This window comes from Momordica charantia (assembly GCF_013281855.1).
Source record: "Momordica charantia cultivar OHB3-1 chromosome 9 unlocalized genomic scaffold, Mcharantia_2.0 BLBB01000009.1, whole genome shotgun sequence".
NCBI lineage: Eukaryota > Viridiplantae > Streptophyta > Magnoliopsida > Cucurbitales > Cucurbitaceae > Momordica > Momordica charantia.
In genome coordinates this window covers 29928163-29944109 of record NW_028275167.1, presented here as the reverse complement: position 1 = coordinate 29944109, position 15947 = coordinate 29928163, and the positions used below count along the sequence as shown (strand labels likewise).

Below are 15947 nucleotides of genomic sequence, written 5' to 3'. Positions count from 1 at the left end.
ATCCCACGCGACACAAAGACTGTAAATTTATTGAACCCTAACCCTAACCCTAATCCTCCCCTCCCCTCCCCTCGCTACCTGCTCCAATGGGACCCCCGAGGCCCTCTCCTTTTACTTTACTTTACTCCCATCAATTCCTTTTTTTTCCCTTTCGCCAAAAGTTATGTACGCTGCATAGGAGAAAAAAAAAAAACTTTAATCTCACGACCTAAGATTAGGGATATTCATTTTATCCCCGGAGCTCGTTACTACCAGGACCGCTCTAAATGAGGCAGGGAACCACTGTTTAGATTTTCGATTGGGTGAGGATGGGAAAAAATATTTCGCGTCGAACTAAATCGGTGTGAGGATTGGAATATGTTCCCGTCCCTTGACCCACGTCATTTTTTAAAATATATTATACATACTAAAATAATTTTATTATGCTATTTATATATAGGTATAATAAAAAAGTCATACATTCTTTTCCATCCACCCAATACTAATATATATTTGGGAGAATTAGACGTTGTAAATGGGATTTGACCTTTAGAAATTAAGCAATTATATAAAAATTCATTTAGGAAAAAATATATTTATTCAAAAATAATTTTAAAAATAAAAAAAGAAATGGTGATAAAATACTCTGTGGGGACCTGATCCCCACAAATTCTCCCCGAGGAATCCACACCCCGATCTCCACAAAATTTTGTAAGGATGGGGAATTAAATGGGGGCGCAGAAGTCTCTCCCTGTCCCGTGAACATTCGTACCTAAGATCAAGACAAAACAAGAATATTTGGCTCCTCACCGTTCATGATAACCATAATTAATCATTGTTTGGCAGCAGAGAGAGATAAATATAAAAAATATAATTTTCTTGTAAAAAAAATGATGTGCCAATTTTTCAACAATGGTTAGGAAAATATTGGTGATGATAGGTGAGGCGAGGAGGCAATATATATATATTTTTTTCTTTTTGACAAAAATGATAGAAGAAACTTGAAAGAAAAATAACGTAGGAACACAAACAAACAAAAAGACAACAAACCAAAAAGGAAAAAAACAGAAAAAGAAACGCAAGCAAGAACAACATAAGCTAAGAAAAAAAGCATACCTCAATTATCATAATAAATCTCAAGCATACTGATGATTTGCACTCGTCTAGGCTGATTATGTTTACATTTCACTCGCTTAAATTTTACATTATAGTTTATGCATTCATTTATTAGTGAGTTTCGCTTTGTTTTATTCCAGGTCACATCACAACTTCTATTTGATATGAAATCAATGCCCGTCAAACATATCTATGATTATTCTAATTTCTACGTCCAAAGAAATTTGTCTGTTCAAACAAGTTTTCCCATCTCAAAAGTATCGAGTTATCGAACTAAACATTTTGGAGAGAACCTCCAAATATCCATACCCTATTGAATTTTATTTTAAGACTAAATTTAGGTGACATAAAATGTAAAATCTATTGCATTATTATCCATTTATCACAAATCTCAAACACTTGCACGGATTTCCACACACGAGCATAGCATTTGAATCCCTTCTTGGTTACTAAAAAATCAAATGGATATCGTTAGCACTGTGTTTGACTAAGATTTATATATTTTGAATAAAAAAATTAAATATATAATCTGAAACGAAACACACCTGTTAACAAATCAAATACAAAAGGAAAGAACTCGGATTTGTACAACTCATTAATTAATGAAATTTGGGTTTGCAGTTAGATCCAAATTGTAGGTTTATGGAGAATGAGTCGACGAAGGAATTAGGGTTCGTTTGGTTTCTTGAAATTCGTGCAGAAGAGGACGCCGTTGTCTTCTTCAACCGGCTCAATAAGAGGTGGAGCCTGGAGGTTCTTCCCCAACTCAACTAACGGTCAAGTTCTCAGATAGGAGGGGCAATCACGTCAACTCATAAGAATCAAAATCAGAAATCGAAACACAGATCGCTCGCAAATTCGCAATTAAACAAAGAAATCGAAAATCGAGGCGATTTGAAAGAAGAGGGAGGTAAAATAATAGAACGTAAAAAAAAAAAAAAAACTAAGATTCGTTTGTGTCGGTGATGGAACCTTATTCTGCAGCAGAGCCTCCGGTTACATCAGGCGGCGCAGGTCCCGAGATCGGCATCTGCGTAGCGTAGCGCCAAGGCAAGGCCAAGGCCAAGGGAGCTCGCTGTTGCCGACATGACGTTCAATTTTGTTGTGACGTAGCGTCGGTTTTCAGAAAAAAGGGGTCCCGTCCTCTTCTTCAGACCTATCCAATCCGATCCGATGGAATCGACGCTTTCGTCCTTTCCTGTGGCCTCTGATTTGATCGGACACATCACTCACTCTCTCTCTTATCTAACGGTCTGCATCGCATTTCCCCAATCGCACCACCGAATCCCAGAGATTATCGCATCTTCTGCTTCTGCCTCTGCCGGATTTAGATTCACGCGCCCCCTTTTGTTTCTTTGGTCTTCCTTCTTCCTGCGGCTGCGGCGTAGCACTACAGCACCATGCATCTCGTCGATCTTCTTTCGTTTGATGTTGTTCTGGGCCTTCTATTGTGGGCTCGGACCTGAAGCCCAAAAGTTTTATATGATGGATGGACTGATGGTGGGCTTTCTTGTGACTCCATTCTAGGCCCGTTATTTGAGTGGATTCAGAAGCGCATTTATTCTAATTGGACCCTCACACAATGGGCTACCAGTGACCTTTCTATATGGAAAATAAAAATAAAAAATAAAAAACCAAATTATACCCCATTTTGTCCAAATCTCTCTTGAAAACGATAACTCTTCCACAATTTTTCTGTCAAATACTTATTCCAAGGAGCTTAGCTTTAATGAAAGTGTTGAAATATTAACAAATGTTCGTTGAAAGGTATTTTTGAAACATTTATGATATCGCTGAGGTATTTTTGAAACATTTATGAAAATCAAGTGATATCGAATATTTGACAAAGTCTAGGCTTTTTAATTTGTTCATAAAATATAGTTATTAGCAAGTTATACTAAAGTTCAAATCAATTGTAGTATATTATTTTGAAAAGGCAAGATTCTACTTTCCCATTTGAGGGTTTTATATTTTTACATTTTTATATATTAACGCAAATTAAATCCATTAATAATAACCTTATAACAGATTAATTCATGATAAAATAAAATTATTTTTCTTAAAGTTGAAATTTAAAAGATTTTAAAATTTCTAGTACTTAATACAAGCCATTTAATCTAGAACACAATTTGTTTTTTTAACAAGTATATATTTATAAATGGTGAAAATACTTCGAAATGATCCCAAATTCATTTAAAACTCTTTCCCTCCCCGTCGAGTCAAGCTACTTATCTACCCGATCTTATAGAAAGAAGCCCTCAGGTAACTTAATACTTGATGGCGAACAATTATTTCTTTCCTCTTTCTTGCGCTTTCATCAGAATTATGCACTCAAATATTTGAAGCTTTCGCATAGCTGAGGAGATCAGCAAAACTGTGTCTACAACCAGAATTGTCTATTGTCGAACGATCAATCTAGGTACCCACTGAATGATCCAAAGTTTTACATATATAAGGTTTTTAAGGATCCATTGAATGATCCAAAGTTTTACATATATAAAGTTTCTAAGGATCCGTTTGGTAACATTTCTATTTCTTATTTCTCATTTCCAATTTTCTTAAGAAATATAATAGAAATTTTAGAAAAACCTAAATAAGTTTCTTCATTCTTGTTTCCATTTCCAATGTGTCCCACAACATAAATAAAAATATTGTTTTATCATATTTAAATTCATGGATGTTGAGACCGTACAATCTGTTTTTCCTTTATTAAAAATGAAGAAACACGAAGGAAGAAAAAAAAAAAGCAGGAACGTCGCAAAATGGACCCAAATTATCGCAGAAACAAATCTCAGATCGTTCCATTATATAAGAATTGGCAAAGCAAAAAAGGAAAAGTAGAAGAGCAAGTGTAGCAAGCAAGCCAACAGAAGAAACCAAAGAAGCAATGGAACAGAAGTTGGAAGCCGAACCTCAGATTTTAGATGGCAGAGAAATTGATTTATAACTTATTGTTTGTATAGATGCCGCTTGAGTTTCCAACAGTAACAAAAGAGCAAAACAAATACAGAACAGGGTTGTGTCTAAAATGGACAATATTCTTCTGAAATAATCAAAATAAAGGAATAACCGACCTCTAGAAACTCGATCCGTTCTTCCAAATGAACATCAAATCTTTATACTCATTTACAGCCCTCCAACTTGAATACAATGTTTGAAGAAGGAATCTGGTCATCACTTCTCTTCAACTTTCTACTACACAACACCATTCTTTATCATATTCATTTTTCCTGAACAAAACTCAACATTCTGACCACCATGTGAGTGAGAGTTAATTAATGGGGACAAATGGAGCTGAAACAACACCAAATGATTGTTTACATTCCAAGCATTGCCACAGAATATGCCTCTTGGCTGTTTGCATTAGAAAACCAATCAACCAGAGTTTTCCCAATCTTTTCACATGAGAGAGAGACAATTTCTTTGCATCTTATGCTCATTAATGAAGCCAATATATATATCCATTTGTATGAAGTATTATATAAAAAATGTAAGAATATACCAGGACTCTTGCCATTGCATGTATTGATGTAATCTCCCCCAACATCTCAGATCTTTTGTGACTATTGACAGAAGGGAAATCAAGGCAACAATAAAAGAAGTACAAATTTCCTGATCGGCACTATCATCTCTTCTATGGTATCATCTAGAAACAAGTTCTCCGTGTCTAATCAATCTATGAAACTATCAAATCAAAGAATACCAATTGATCCATCAGAATCCTCAATATCCAAAACCGAATCGTGTTCACCATTCGATATCACCATACTTGAAGATCTGCAGCTGAAGTAAAAAACTGCACTCATCATAGAATCAGTAAGGACGACAAATGAATACATAACCACCAAGAGGGGGCCTTCCCATATCCGGGAAGACCCATCTCCGTAGCTCAGAGTTTTAACCCTGTGCTCAAACAATCCCTCCACAAAGACAGTCCCAATTGTAGATCCCAGAAATATCAAAAGCCCCACTTGAGTCTGACCCCTGACTAGGACACACGACCGAAGCAATGCCCCAGGGCCTGCAACATTTTCCAACACACAAATAACAATAGCTATGTTGCAGATTATGACAGCATTAGCAAAAATAACAGAGAAGATAAGTCCCAAAATCACAGCAGCAGATACAATTAGATCAGGCGAGAACCCTAATACGTAAATTGTACTGCAAACAGCACCAAGGAGAACCAAGAACGTCGTAAGACAACCAACAATCGCAAGACACACCGAAGCATACGTAGAGAGAAGACGATTCCATATATTACGAACTAAGGCAAAAAACTGGCCTGCTTCGAACCTTCTTTTGGCGTATGTACAATCCACCGTATGAACGACAGCAGCTTTTGATATCAAAGAAAGGGTAATGAACAAAGGAAAGCACATTGCCGACGAAAGAATCGTCTCTGCAAATCTCTGGCACGAGTGTTCGATAATAGGCATCAACGGGAGCCCACTGGACTTGGCAACTAAAATCAACCGAATAGTCAGCATCTTGACAATCGACTCATCAACCAACATATTGGAAAGAAACACGGCGGAAACAGGGCAAATTAGCAAAATAGCAATAAGTACAAACGCGGTGGAATTGTACCGAAGAATCCGAACGGTTTCTCTCAAGATCTGCAATGCGCTCATCGAGTGGAACCCATCGTCAGGGTCAATCCTAAAATGAGAGGGTTTTGATGCCACACTAAGCAAACGATCTTCCTGCCATTCTTTGTCCTCAAAAGGATCCCGGATGATTTCGGAAGAATTGACGGAAGAAGACAATTCCATTTCCATCCCCAATTGGTCCCAAATCCAAGTACGCTTCCAGCGCGAGATCCGGCACAGAGCTAAAACATCAGCATCCCCAAACAGTAGAATGGGAAGCTGCAAAGCCAGGCAATGCAGAAGGGTCAGATCTGGGGAGGTGAAAACGCAGAGGGGGACGCCATTGATGCGGCGAAAAAAGGTTCCAGTGGAGAAGATTGGCGATTGATGTGGGGGAGAGAGAGGAGTAGAAGATTTCGGAGAAAATGTAAGAATGGGGGAAGAGGCGTGGCTGTGGAGAAGGAAACTGCGCTATTTCGAAGGGGTTTGGGGATCCAGACGTCAAATTCCGCGTCCCTTCTTCAATCTGTGTTGCCTTTCTTTCGCGTACGGGGACAGTCCTCAGACATGCATCGGCGTCGTCAAAGGTTATCGGCGAACCAAAACAAAATTAAATAAATAATACCCTTCAACTCTTACCTAGTTTCAGTTATGCCCTCCTATTTTTTTCCCCTTATTTATAAGAAACTTCAATTCTATTTCGAACCTTTAAAATTATTTTTATAATAAACTTTTCTGTTACAAAAATATGAGGTTGCGGTGACCCATAAGTTTGGACGGTGAGTCGTCAAAATAGAGATACACTACACATGGATACAGATGGCTTCAATCCTACTTTGAACTTGGAGTTTAAGTTTTAATTATTCGTATAGTTATCCAATTGAGCATAGTTCAAGTGGTTAAGACACTTATTTTTCACCAAAAAGTCATGATCTTTAAAAACATATTCGTTTTACTTCTTATTATTATTTTACTTTTTAAGGAGTGGATAATGCTAACAGGACATATGTAAGTGTTATATAAGTTAGCTGTGATAATTATGATTTTTTTAATAGGATAAATATGGGATGAGGAATTAATGATCCAAAGAAAGAGTAAGGTATTTTAACCGTTCAAAAATGATCGTAATAATTAAAATAATTATTTTTTAAAAGTTCAAATACTAAAATAAATGTGTATAAGGTTAGTGCAGCATAGATATTTTTGAAGTTATGAAAGAAAAATGGAAACTTAAAAAACCAATTTAAATTTAAACCAAAATAAAATCTATACTAGTTTATCTTTTATCTAAGTCTTTTTCTATAAAGATTTTTCATATTTGTTTTATTTTATTATAGTTACTTACTAAACTAGAAATCTCACGTGATATGTACTATTTAATTTAGAAAAAGAAAAAAAAAATCAAATTTTAGTTAATCAGAATCAAATCTTGCTTGATGCTTGCAACTTGATTTTTCTCTTCCACTTTGCTTTCTTCTAACGGCATAAATGTCATCTAAATTCGAACACAGCCTCATTCTTTCCTATATTTTCAGGTTTATCCGCATTCCATTCTTATACTTTCAAATAATAACAATTTAATCCTTCAACTTTAGTTTATTACAATTTAGTCTCTATACTTTTGTATTAGTAACAATTTAATCCCGATAATTTAAAGTTTGTAACGATGTAGTCCTTAGTGTAAAATTTTTGTTAAATTTTTTATATGGGTAAATCAATAAATCGATGAACAACCAAATATGTTTATAAATTACAAAGAGTAAATTGTTATTATGATAAAAATAGACACTTAAATTTGATAAGATTTTTCATGATAAGAACTAAATTGTTACAAATATACTTTAGTGGGAGTTTGAACCTTAAAGAAAGGAGTCGATCTCAATTACCGCTGAACTATGATCATGTTGGCAGTTGAGGTTTCTCATGGCTGCACAATATTTTCATTGATACCCTATTACTCGAGATCAAGTCTTGAAGGTAGCGTTTCTATTGTTTTTACTCATTTTTCTATTTCTTCCCTTTCTTTTTTGTTTTTTTTTTAAATTAATGTTATCCACAATATTCAGGGAAATAGATTTTGTAAATACTTATTAAATCAACAATTATTTTTAACTTACCCCTCATTCCAAAGACCTACAAAATTAATAAATGGAAATGCAGAGATAATTGAAAAGTTTGTAGTATTGTAAAGACAATTGACACAGTTTAGTTTAACCAATCCTTGAAGAGATTGATTTGTCTACAAATTTGGGCGTTGGAGAAATATGTCAAAGCTCATCAAATGGATCATGTATGGGTAAAAGAATTGACAACATGACTGGAAAACTTTAGTGTTGAAACACATTTCAGTAAACATCATTAAAGATGAATGATAACAAGAATTCATCTGTTGGAACTAACACATGTTCAACAAAAGCAGTCCAAGGAATTCATTTCATATCAAACAGCGAGGCAAATCCGAGAGTTTCAAGAAATAAACTAATAAATTCGACCATCGAGATCGGCATCGGGTCAGGTAACTCATCTTCAGTGATGCCTTGATCCTTTGGTTGCAATGCCGAGGCAGAATTTCACTTTACAGAAGAGATTGTTTGATTGGTGCTTGAGAATTCCTTGGATGGAGAATGAAAGAATTATCAACTTTGCACCACCACGATATCGAGATGAACCTGATCGATAAGAAGCTCATAATCGGGTATGTTTGCTGTTAATCTGGTTAGAAGATGATGCTTGCAGTTGTGCAAGCCTCTCATCCTGATCTGAACCATACAAGGCGTTGTTCCAGTTTGTCGATCTTTGGACAATCCTCGAAGGAACTCGGTCGCTGTCCTCCCCACCCGAAGCTTCATATCCATCACTAGTTGACCTTGACAGTGGAAGTCCCTTTTGAGCAGCTGCATTAACTGCTGCAGATAGGCCTGTGAGTCGCTTAGACTCTTCAGCTCCCGATGAGGATATTCGAAACGGGTGGATATCAGGTGAGTCCAAACTGCTCTCCGGAGACGAGGCAACCATGGTGGAACTCGACATTGCTCTGCTTGTTTGGAAAGCACTGCGTGCTTCAAGCTGAAGAGGACCAAGGCTGGTTGATGTGCCAGAGAAACCTTTGTCAACAGCTTTTGCTGGAATATTTGTCATGTGTTTCATAGGTAGATCAGCTGGAAGTCGCACCCGCTTATTCCCTCGCCTTCTATTGTTTTCAGGTCGTGAAACAACTCGGCGACCACTACTTCCAAAACCGCTATCTGTTTCTCGCTCAAAAGGAGCCGCTGATCTCACCACAGGCTGCAGAATTTTGGACTTCTTCCTTGCTTCTGCAGCAGCCTTTGAAACCTCCTCAGCATTTAGTCTTGCCAGTGTCCATGGGCTGATCCTCACAGCTGCAGGGTTCTTTTTCTTTGTTGCTTCCTCATTAGCCGTCCTCTTTCCTAGAGAACTAACAGACCCAGTCTCTGGTGGAATCACATCAAACTGAAAGGAAAAAGAACAGGTACTCAAGCTCGAAACCCGAGTGTTTTTCAATATCCATTTCAAGCTTGAATAGGAAGTAGAAGATACAGTTGGTTAAATTACCTGATCCTCGAGAAACAAGCGCGGCGGAGTGCACCATGCACCACGATGGAAAGTAGAAAACGAGCTCGCACTGCTTAGTCCAGTTAATGAGCTGACGACAGACATTTGAGGACTTTGCTGGCCACCAACTCCCTGTTGCTCTTGCTCCTGCTCCCTTAGAGCTATGATATAATCATATGTAGTAATTCCCTGTTTCAAATGCAGGCAAGTAATCAATCACAATGCGACGAAGAGAATGAGAGAAAAAAATTCAGGCAAGAAACAATAGTAAAAGCAGAGAAAAGAAAATATGATGTTGCTAAACTTGCCTTCTTTATGAGAAGGATGTGAAAAAAGAAAAGTTGAGCAAGCGGCAACGTCGCAATCATGGCCAAGATCGTACAAACTGCCTGAAAATGGAAGTCACAACAATCAGTTTACGGAAAACAATGATACAATTTGCTCATTATTTGAACACTAACGAGTGAACCAATCAAGTTTGAAAGGAATCAATTTAGATTGTTGCTCAGAAAGTTAAGCCAAACACAGAAGCCAAGCAATGGTCAGAATCACTAACCACTACAATAATGAAGGGTGCCAAAGAAAAGCTGCTACCCAATTTTGAGGAGATTTCAACAGAGAATCGCTTCTTCTCGACAAAACAGCAGATCAGCACAAGGATTCCGCTCGACCATTGTACAATAAGCTGCAATCTCAAGCCCAAGGTGCACAAACCATGTATAAACCTGTCAATAACTAATTAAAATGAAACTGACATGAAAATAAATCCTTACTCTGGTGGGATGCTCTTGAGGTGCTGTCATGTTGCAAGGAGGGATCATAGAATTAAAAGGTGGAATTATGTAGATTGGTTTTGAAATTCAAATAGCTCAGATGATTGGCAAAGATTTTAGAAATCTAACAGCAGCTATCATAACAAGAATTTGAAATATCTATGATCGAGAGGCATCGTGATCCTCCAAAGTTCAAAAATATCAAAAAGAAAAATCTCTGTAAAAATGTGAGAAGTTGGCCAAGGTAAACAGGACTCAGCGAAATGCCACAGTATTTGGTTTCTTGAATAGAGAGAGGAGGATCAAGCTTACCAAGAGGAGGGAGGCGACCATGAGGGTGAAAAATTGTCTATAGTTCTTCCGGCCGATGCAGTTGTTAAGCCACTGCAGAATCGCGAGTAAACAAGTTGTTAGAAAACTATTGGGCCACCGAAGTGAGGAAGAGGAGGTGAGAATTCAAACATTCTTTATACCCTGCAGTGGTGATCAAAACGATCAACGCATTTATCGCAAACTCTACAGTGCTTGCTGTACTTGAAAACCTGAACCAGAGTAATGCTTGGATTACTTAAAGGCCACCTCAATAAACAATCAGTAAAGAGTGCTTCAAGGAAGGTTAAATGTAAATACAATTTGAATACAATTGTACAATATTCACAAAACAAATCAACTTTTGATAAAATTAACATATAAAAGAGAGATAAAGAGATTCTGCGTTGAGCTTAAAAGCTGTTTTTTAGTCAGTCTCGGTGAAAATATGTTCTGAAAGTTTTCCTTAGTTTGTTCTCTTGACTTGTCATATGAAACTACGAGCTCTTTGACGGTTCAATCACCTCAACTTCACACAAGCTGCAGTAAAACATGCCATCTTCACTCATGTGTTGCTGGGAAGATTCCTCATTCGAACTCGAACAATTGCAAACAAATGCACAAGGGAAGCATGCCAACGAAAGACAGGATAATGTCTTTGAAGCTGGACTGTCTTTTTCTATTTGCAGAAGGTCCTTAGAATTTGCATCTGCACCCACCGCGTCTTTATCTACAGATTTTTCTTCGACAGAGGCAGCATTGGGATCATGTGTGAATGTCGTTGATTCCCCACCAAGTTTGGAACTTTTTTGTTGAGAACACTTCCCTTCATCTGGTATGTTGATGTACTTTTTGGATTTAAACACTCCCAGGTCTGCAGGGTCGGCTGCCGCACACCAGATATATAGGCCGAACACACATGTAATCTGGTAACAAAAGAGATGTCATGAGAAAAGAAAATGAAGAACCAGGCTCCATAAAGATACAACGGTGACAAAGAAGAGATAGAACGAATTGGCTTGCATATTTCATTTTCCAGGTCTTGGTATCATCACCATAACTTCTATCAAAACACAAGCCTCGATTTCACCTTCGAATGCTTAAAACATCAAATATCATACACACCACGAGAAGGACTCAAATTCTAGAGTTCACTCCATCCACCATAGAAGAATAATCACCAGACCCAGATTTCATTTTCTATCAGAAAAACTGTCTGTTCCATACATCAGGCTCATCTCTTACATACAAAGAGGTAACCGATACAACTTGTGGGGTTTCAGAACTATAAGTAAACAGAGTTTCGAATCAGTCCCTAAAATTTGACAAGCATCCCATTCTTCCATGGCATGAGACCAGGAGAAATATCAGAATATACAGCCCGCGAGCGTATTTCAGGTTGAGATAATGGACTTCCCCTATCAGGTATCATTAGCTTCAAGGTTCAGAAGCAGGCCAAACGAAGGGAACAAGTTTCCTCGCAATTGTCCAATATGGATTTATGGACAACCAAAACTAGATCAAATGGGACGAAAGGAGGGAGATCCATGAAGATAAGGGATCTTTGATAAGTGGGGAAAGATCAAATTCACAGAACCAGGCGATTAAATCAGAGACAAACAAGTGCAAAACGGATAGATCTCAGCTGTTGGAACCATAACACAGAAGAGCAAGTACAACATTGAACATAAGAGGATAATGGGGAGAGAGCTTACAAGAGGAGTATATAGACCAATAATAACATACTGAAAAATCTTCTTCCCGACAAAAGGAGCAAAGAAGACATAGAAAGCAAACCCCAGAGCTAGAAATACAGCAACGGCAACCACCTATAAAGAGGAAAAAGAGAATCATACTCAGAATGATATATTTGTAGCAAATAAATGTATGATTAACGACAAAAGAAAATGGAGAACAAACAAATACAAACCTGGAGAGGATGGTAAGGAAGTTGCCATCCATGCTTCCTCATTGGGGCGCACCCAGAAAAAAACAAAGAAGAATCGAAATGGCGGAAGCGAAAAGCAAGATAAGAACAAGGAAATGAGATGGGGTTTCCTCCTTGAGGCTGAAATTCAGATTACCAACTTCCCCTTCTTCTCTCCATTTCCCACAGAAACTACAAAGATTTGCCACTGAAGTTTAGTCATATTTGGGATTTGGAATCAGTAGAAAAACGAGGAAGAGAAAGGGAAAGATAAGGTTATTGCTGAAAAGAGAATGCGGTCATGGAAACCGAGAAGAGGAGAAGAGAAGAGAAGGGGGCCTGGCCTCCTCGCTCTGGGTTCTCTTCGGTTGCTTTGAAAGCTTCCGTATATTTACTGAAGGAATCTGTGAACCCGTGATGGAGAGAAGTAAAAAAGATGGAAGCAGGCCTGGGTTTTGCTTTTCAAGCCTATAATTACCTCCCAACCTCCTCCTTTTGCTTTAATTTTCCTTGTTTCCAGCGTTGTCCCTTTTTCCCTGCCCAAATCATGTGTCACAGAAGAGAGCCACCACTGCCCACTCTTCAGCTCTCGTTTTCTTCATCAATTCAACGCCCTCTTCTTCTCTCGACTCACAAGAATTCGACTATTAGAAATTAGACGCCTAAGCAGTAAGCCCAACTCCTCTTTTGGTGCTGTAACTTTCACTACTTTGAAGCCAATTGGACCAGACATTAAACCAATCCACTACTCTATTAAATGTTCTCTGCCCTTCTTTCCGAATCTGTCCTTTTGTATTGAATTAGTTGTTGGTATGGTACCTAGAAAACGATTCGCATGGACAATTCCATTCTGTTCCAAGAAATAAGAAAAAGAAACGAAAAACACGACGTGAACGATCGATTGATTTGCCAAAACTTCAAGCTTTGAGATTGAAATTTCGCCTTCGGCTCTTAATTAATTATACACGTCCGCACATAGTTCCCACGAAAAGAAAAGAAAAAAGACACCATTTTTTTAGTAAAATCTCATCTGGGTGATGAAAATCCAACAACGGAATTTCATAAACAATTGAGATTAATGAACAAGACTTGAACTTGAATAAATTCCAAAGCGAGAGAATGACATTACATGGAAGAAAACGTGAGATGTGGGTCAATGACCCTCTGTATTGTAGTGTAGTTTAGTGAAGTGAGATTAGTGACTAAATTTAGCCCTTTTTCCTTTTAGAAGGAGAAAGAAAAAAAAGCAAAGTTTTAGAAATGAATTTTGGCATTTTGTTGTCAGACATTGGGCTCCATGTTAATTAAAAGAAAAGAAAAAGAAAAGAAGGTAATTTAGAGAATTCTCACTACAGAAGCTGATGGTAGAGCCTGCCCGCAGACAACCAAATCTCTGAACGTAAATATTTGAAAAATGTAAATTGATAATTAAATATAAAAATATAAAAATATAAAACGGTGCGTTCTGACAGGGTAGCTCAACTGCATTAAATTCTTTTTGGAGGACTCACTGTCGCTCCTCGATAGGGTTTGTATATATGCACTTTTTACCCTCACCAATTCCGAGCCCACTAGATTTCCAAAATCGCGTTGACCCTTGGGATTCTCTCGCCCGTCGATTTCGATTCGTCGTCTGATCGAACCGCTGTGGATCGTCTTCATCCCATACCAAAGTTGTGAGCTGCTGTACTTGATCATATTGAGGCCAATGGAAGCCTAAGAGCAAACAGACCAGCCATACCTTCATATTCATTTTTTGTTATTTTAGTCTATTCATTTTAGTTTTTATATTTTTTAAAAATAATTATTTTAATTTTTAATTGAATCAATTTTAAATTTCGAGGTGATACTCGGTTCAATAAATTTATTGAGATGTGACTATAAATTTTTATTAAATAATTTTTATTGTGTATAAAACTTATATTAAATTTTTTTTGAAAACATAGATTGGAATATTCACTTTTTCAAAGTATAGGACAAAATCGAATGTTTTGAAAATATAAAAATTGAAATAGATATTTCGAAAGTAGATGAACCGGATAAGCTTTAATTGAAAAATTGTGTTGGTAATTGAAGTAAAAAGGCACCCATTTTCGTATATATCAATGATTATTAAAACAAGATGGTAAATTTTTGAAAATTTGAAATTTATGATGTAAAACTACTATTATTGTCAATAATTCTTTTATTGAAAACTTTCAATTGTCCTACATTTTAAATTTAAATTTTGAGTTCAGAGATCATTTTCTAAATCGTAATAGGTTATTTAGGTTAAAATATTAATATATGGCTAAATTTATTCTAACCTATCCACTTAAGTTTTTTTTTCATGGTATCAAAGGTGTACAAAATAGACTAATAGTATATAGTTCATAATATTAAGGGATTACTTCGATTTCTTTGTTAATTTGAATACAGAACCAGAGCATGTTATACTAAAAAAAGTTAGTTTATTTTTTCTCACTCTGGTAAATTTTCTCTAACCTAAATACAATTTAACCAATAAAAAATGTAATTAGAATAATTAAATCGAATTAATGGGGCAGCATCTGAAAATGTGTGCAGTTAGGAGGTGAAGTTTATGTTATGTGTGGCGTTATATGTTTGGAAGAGATTCGAAAACAAAATTAATAGAGAAAATTGAAAGAATCATTGAAGAAAAAGTCAAAAGGGGATCAGAACAGAAGGAAGAGAATTGAATTGAATAATGAAAAAGAGAGTTGCTTGCTTCAACGGGGAGCAAAACGAATACCAATAATTTATTTATTTATTTGCATCACCTGTTTCCTCTGCTCTTTTGCAATTCCTCCTAATAACTCCAAAACTTTAGTGCCAAATTTGTGAACCTCTCAAAATATCAACACCTTTTCCTGTGATTCTGATTTCCATCCATTTTTTGCAGAAATATTTCGACTTTCCACACCCAGTTCAGTTCCTGCAAATGTTACCTCAATGATTTATCTGGTGGATATTGCTCAATCAGTCAAAAAGCATCCTGATTTACTAAAATTAAACTTTGTTTTTCCATTGGTCTTGAATTATTTTATTCCAGTTCCTAACTTTTAATGTATCTATAAGAAAGATAGCCCCATAAATTGATGGATGAGGTAAAATATTGGGTGAGAACATAACAAAAAATAGTAACCAAAGTAGATATTTCCAAAATTCTGGGACTAAAATAGTTGTTTCTTAAAAGTTCATATATTGTCGACAGAAGCACAGTAGTTAAGATATTTATTCATTTCTTTTGACAGCGGAAACTCTCCACCTACATTTGTTATACCACAAAAAAGTTCATAAATTAAAATGAAAATTTTAAAAATTCAAGAACGAAAATGAAATAAACTTAACAGTCATCAACCAAAATAAGATTCAACCACGTATAAGCAATTCAGAATATACTTAAATACTAAAAGAATTACAATAAAAGGAAACAAACAAATTCTACACTCTAAAGACAGAGGTATTAGACACTTGACATCGTTGTTTTCTGTAATTTTCTTCCCATTGACCCAAAAGGGAATTTGAAAGCTTGATATCTTTCTTTATTTAACAAAGGAATGCCACAGCTTTTCAATCTCTCTCTCTCCCTAGTAAGGTGATAGTGGGGACAAAGCAAATTAAAGGATGAGGGACACATTTTCACCCTTATAAATGATGGAAACTAAAAAGAGAAAT

The 15947-nt window shown here is 36.5% G+C and overlaps 2 protein-coding genes across 3 annotated transcripts; both read right to left on the bottom strand.

Moving 5' to 3' along the window:
- Window positions 1-3994: 3994 nt before the first annotated feature.
- Window positions 3995-6353, bottom strand: LOC111019201 (Son of sevenless protein). The gene has a single exon (XM_022295535.2). The coding sequence runs from the start codon at window positions 5874-5876 to the stop codon at window positions 4788-4790; it is 1089 nt and encodes a 362-aa protein (XP_022151227.1). The 5' UTR covers window positions 5877-6353; the 3' UTR covers window positions 3995-4787.
- A 1648-nt stretch (window positions 6354-8001) lies between these two features.
- Window positions 8002-13205, bottom strand: LOC111019218 (DHHC-type zinc finger family protein). Of its 2 annotated transcripts, XM_022295558.2 has the most exons (9): window positions 12273-13205; window positions 12058-12171; window positions 10867-11268; window positions 10507-10575; window positions 10346-10417; window positions 9817-9945; window positions 9569-9649; window positions 9261-9449; window positions 8002-9158 (listed from the first exon to the last, which is right to left on the bottom strand). In XM_022295558.2, the coding sequence occupies exons 1-9, from the start codon at window positions 12312-12314 to the stop codon at window positions 8373-8375; spliced, it is 1884 nt and encodes a 627-aa protein (XP_022151250.1). In that variant the 5' UTR covers window positions 12315-13205; the 3' UTR covers window positions 8002-8372. The 2 variants fall into 2 exon arrangements, with proteins under 2 accessions (XP_022151250.1, XP_087973181.1); XM_088117055.1 differs by lacking the exons at window positions 12058-12171; window positions 12273-13205 and adding an exon at window positions 11366-12037.
- Between the last annotated feature and the right edge of the window lie 2742 nt (window positions 13206-15947).

Excerpts from the sequence above, each read along its gene's own strand:
- LOC111019201 (XM_022295535.2), bottom strand. The coding sequence starts at position 5,876 with ATGGAAATGGAATTGTCTTCTTCCGTCAATTCTTCCGAAATCATCCGG.
- LOC111019218 (XM_022295558.2), bottom strand. The coding sequence starts at position 12,314 with ATGAGGAAGCATGGATGGCAACTTCCTTACCATCCTCTCCAG. Across the intron at positions 9,450-9,568 it reads ACATCCTTCTCATAAAGAAG|GGAATTACTACATATGATTA; the intron begins GCAAGTTTAGCA and ends CATTTGAAACAG. Across the intron at positions 9,159-9,260 it reads GCTTGTTTCTCGAGGATCAG|TTTGATGTGATTCCACCAGA; the intron begins GTAATTTAACCA and ends TTTTCCTTTCAG.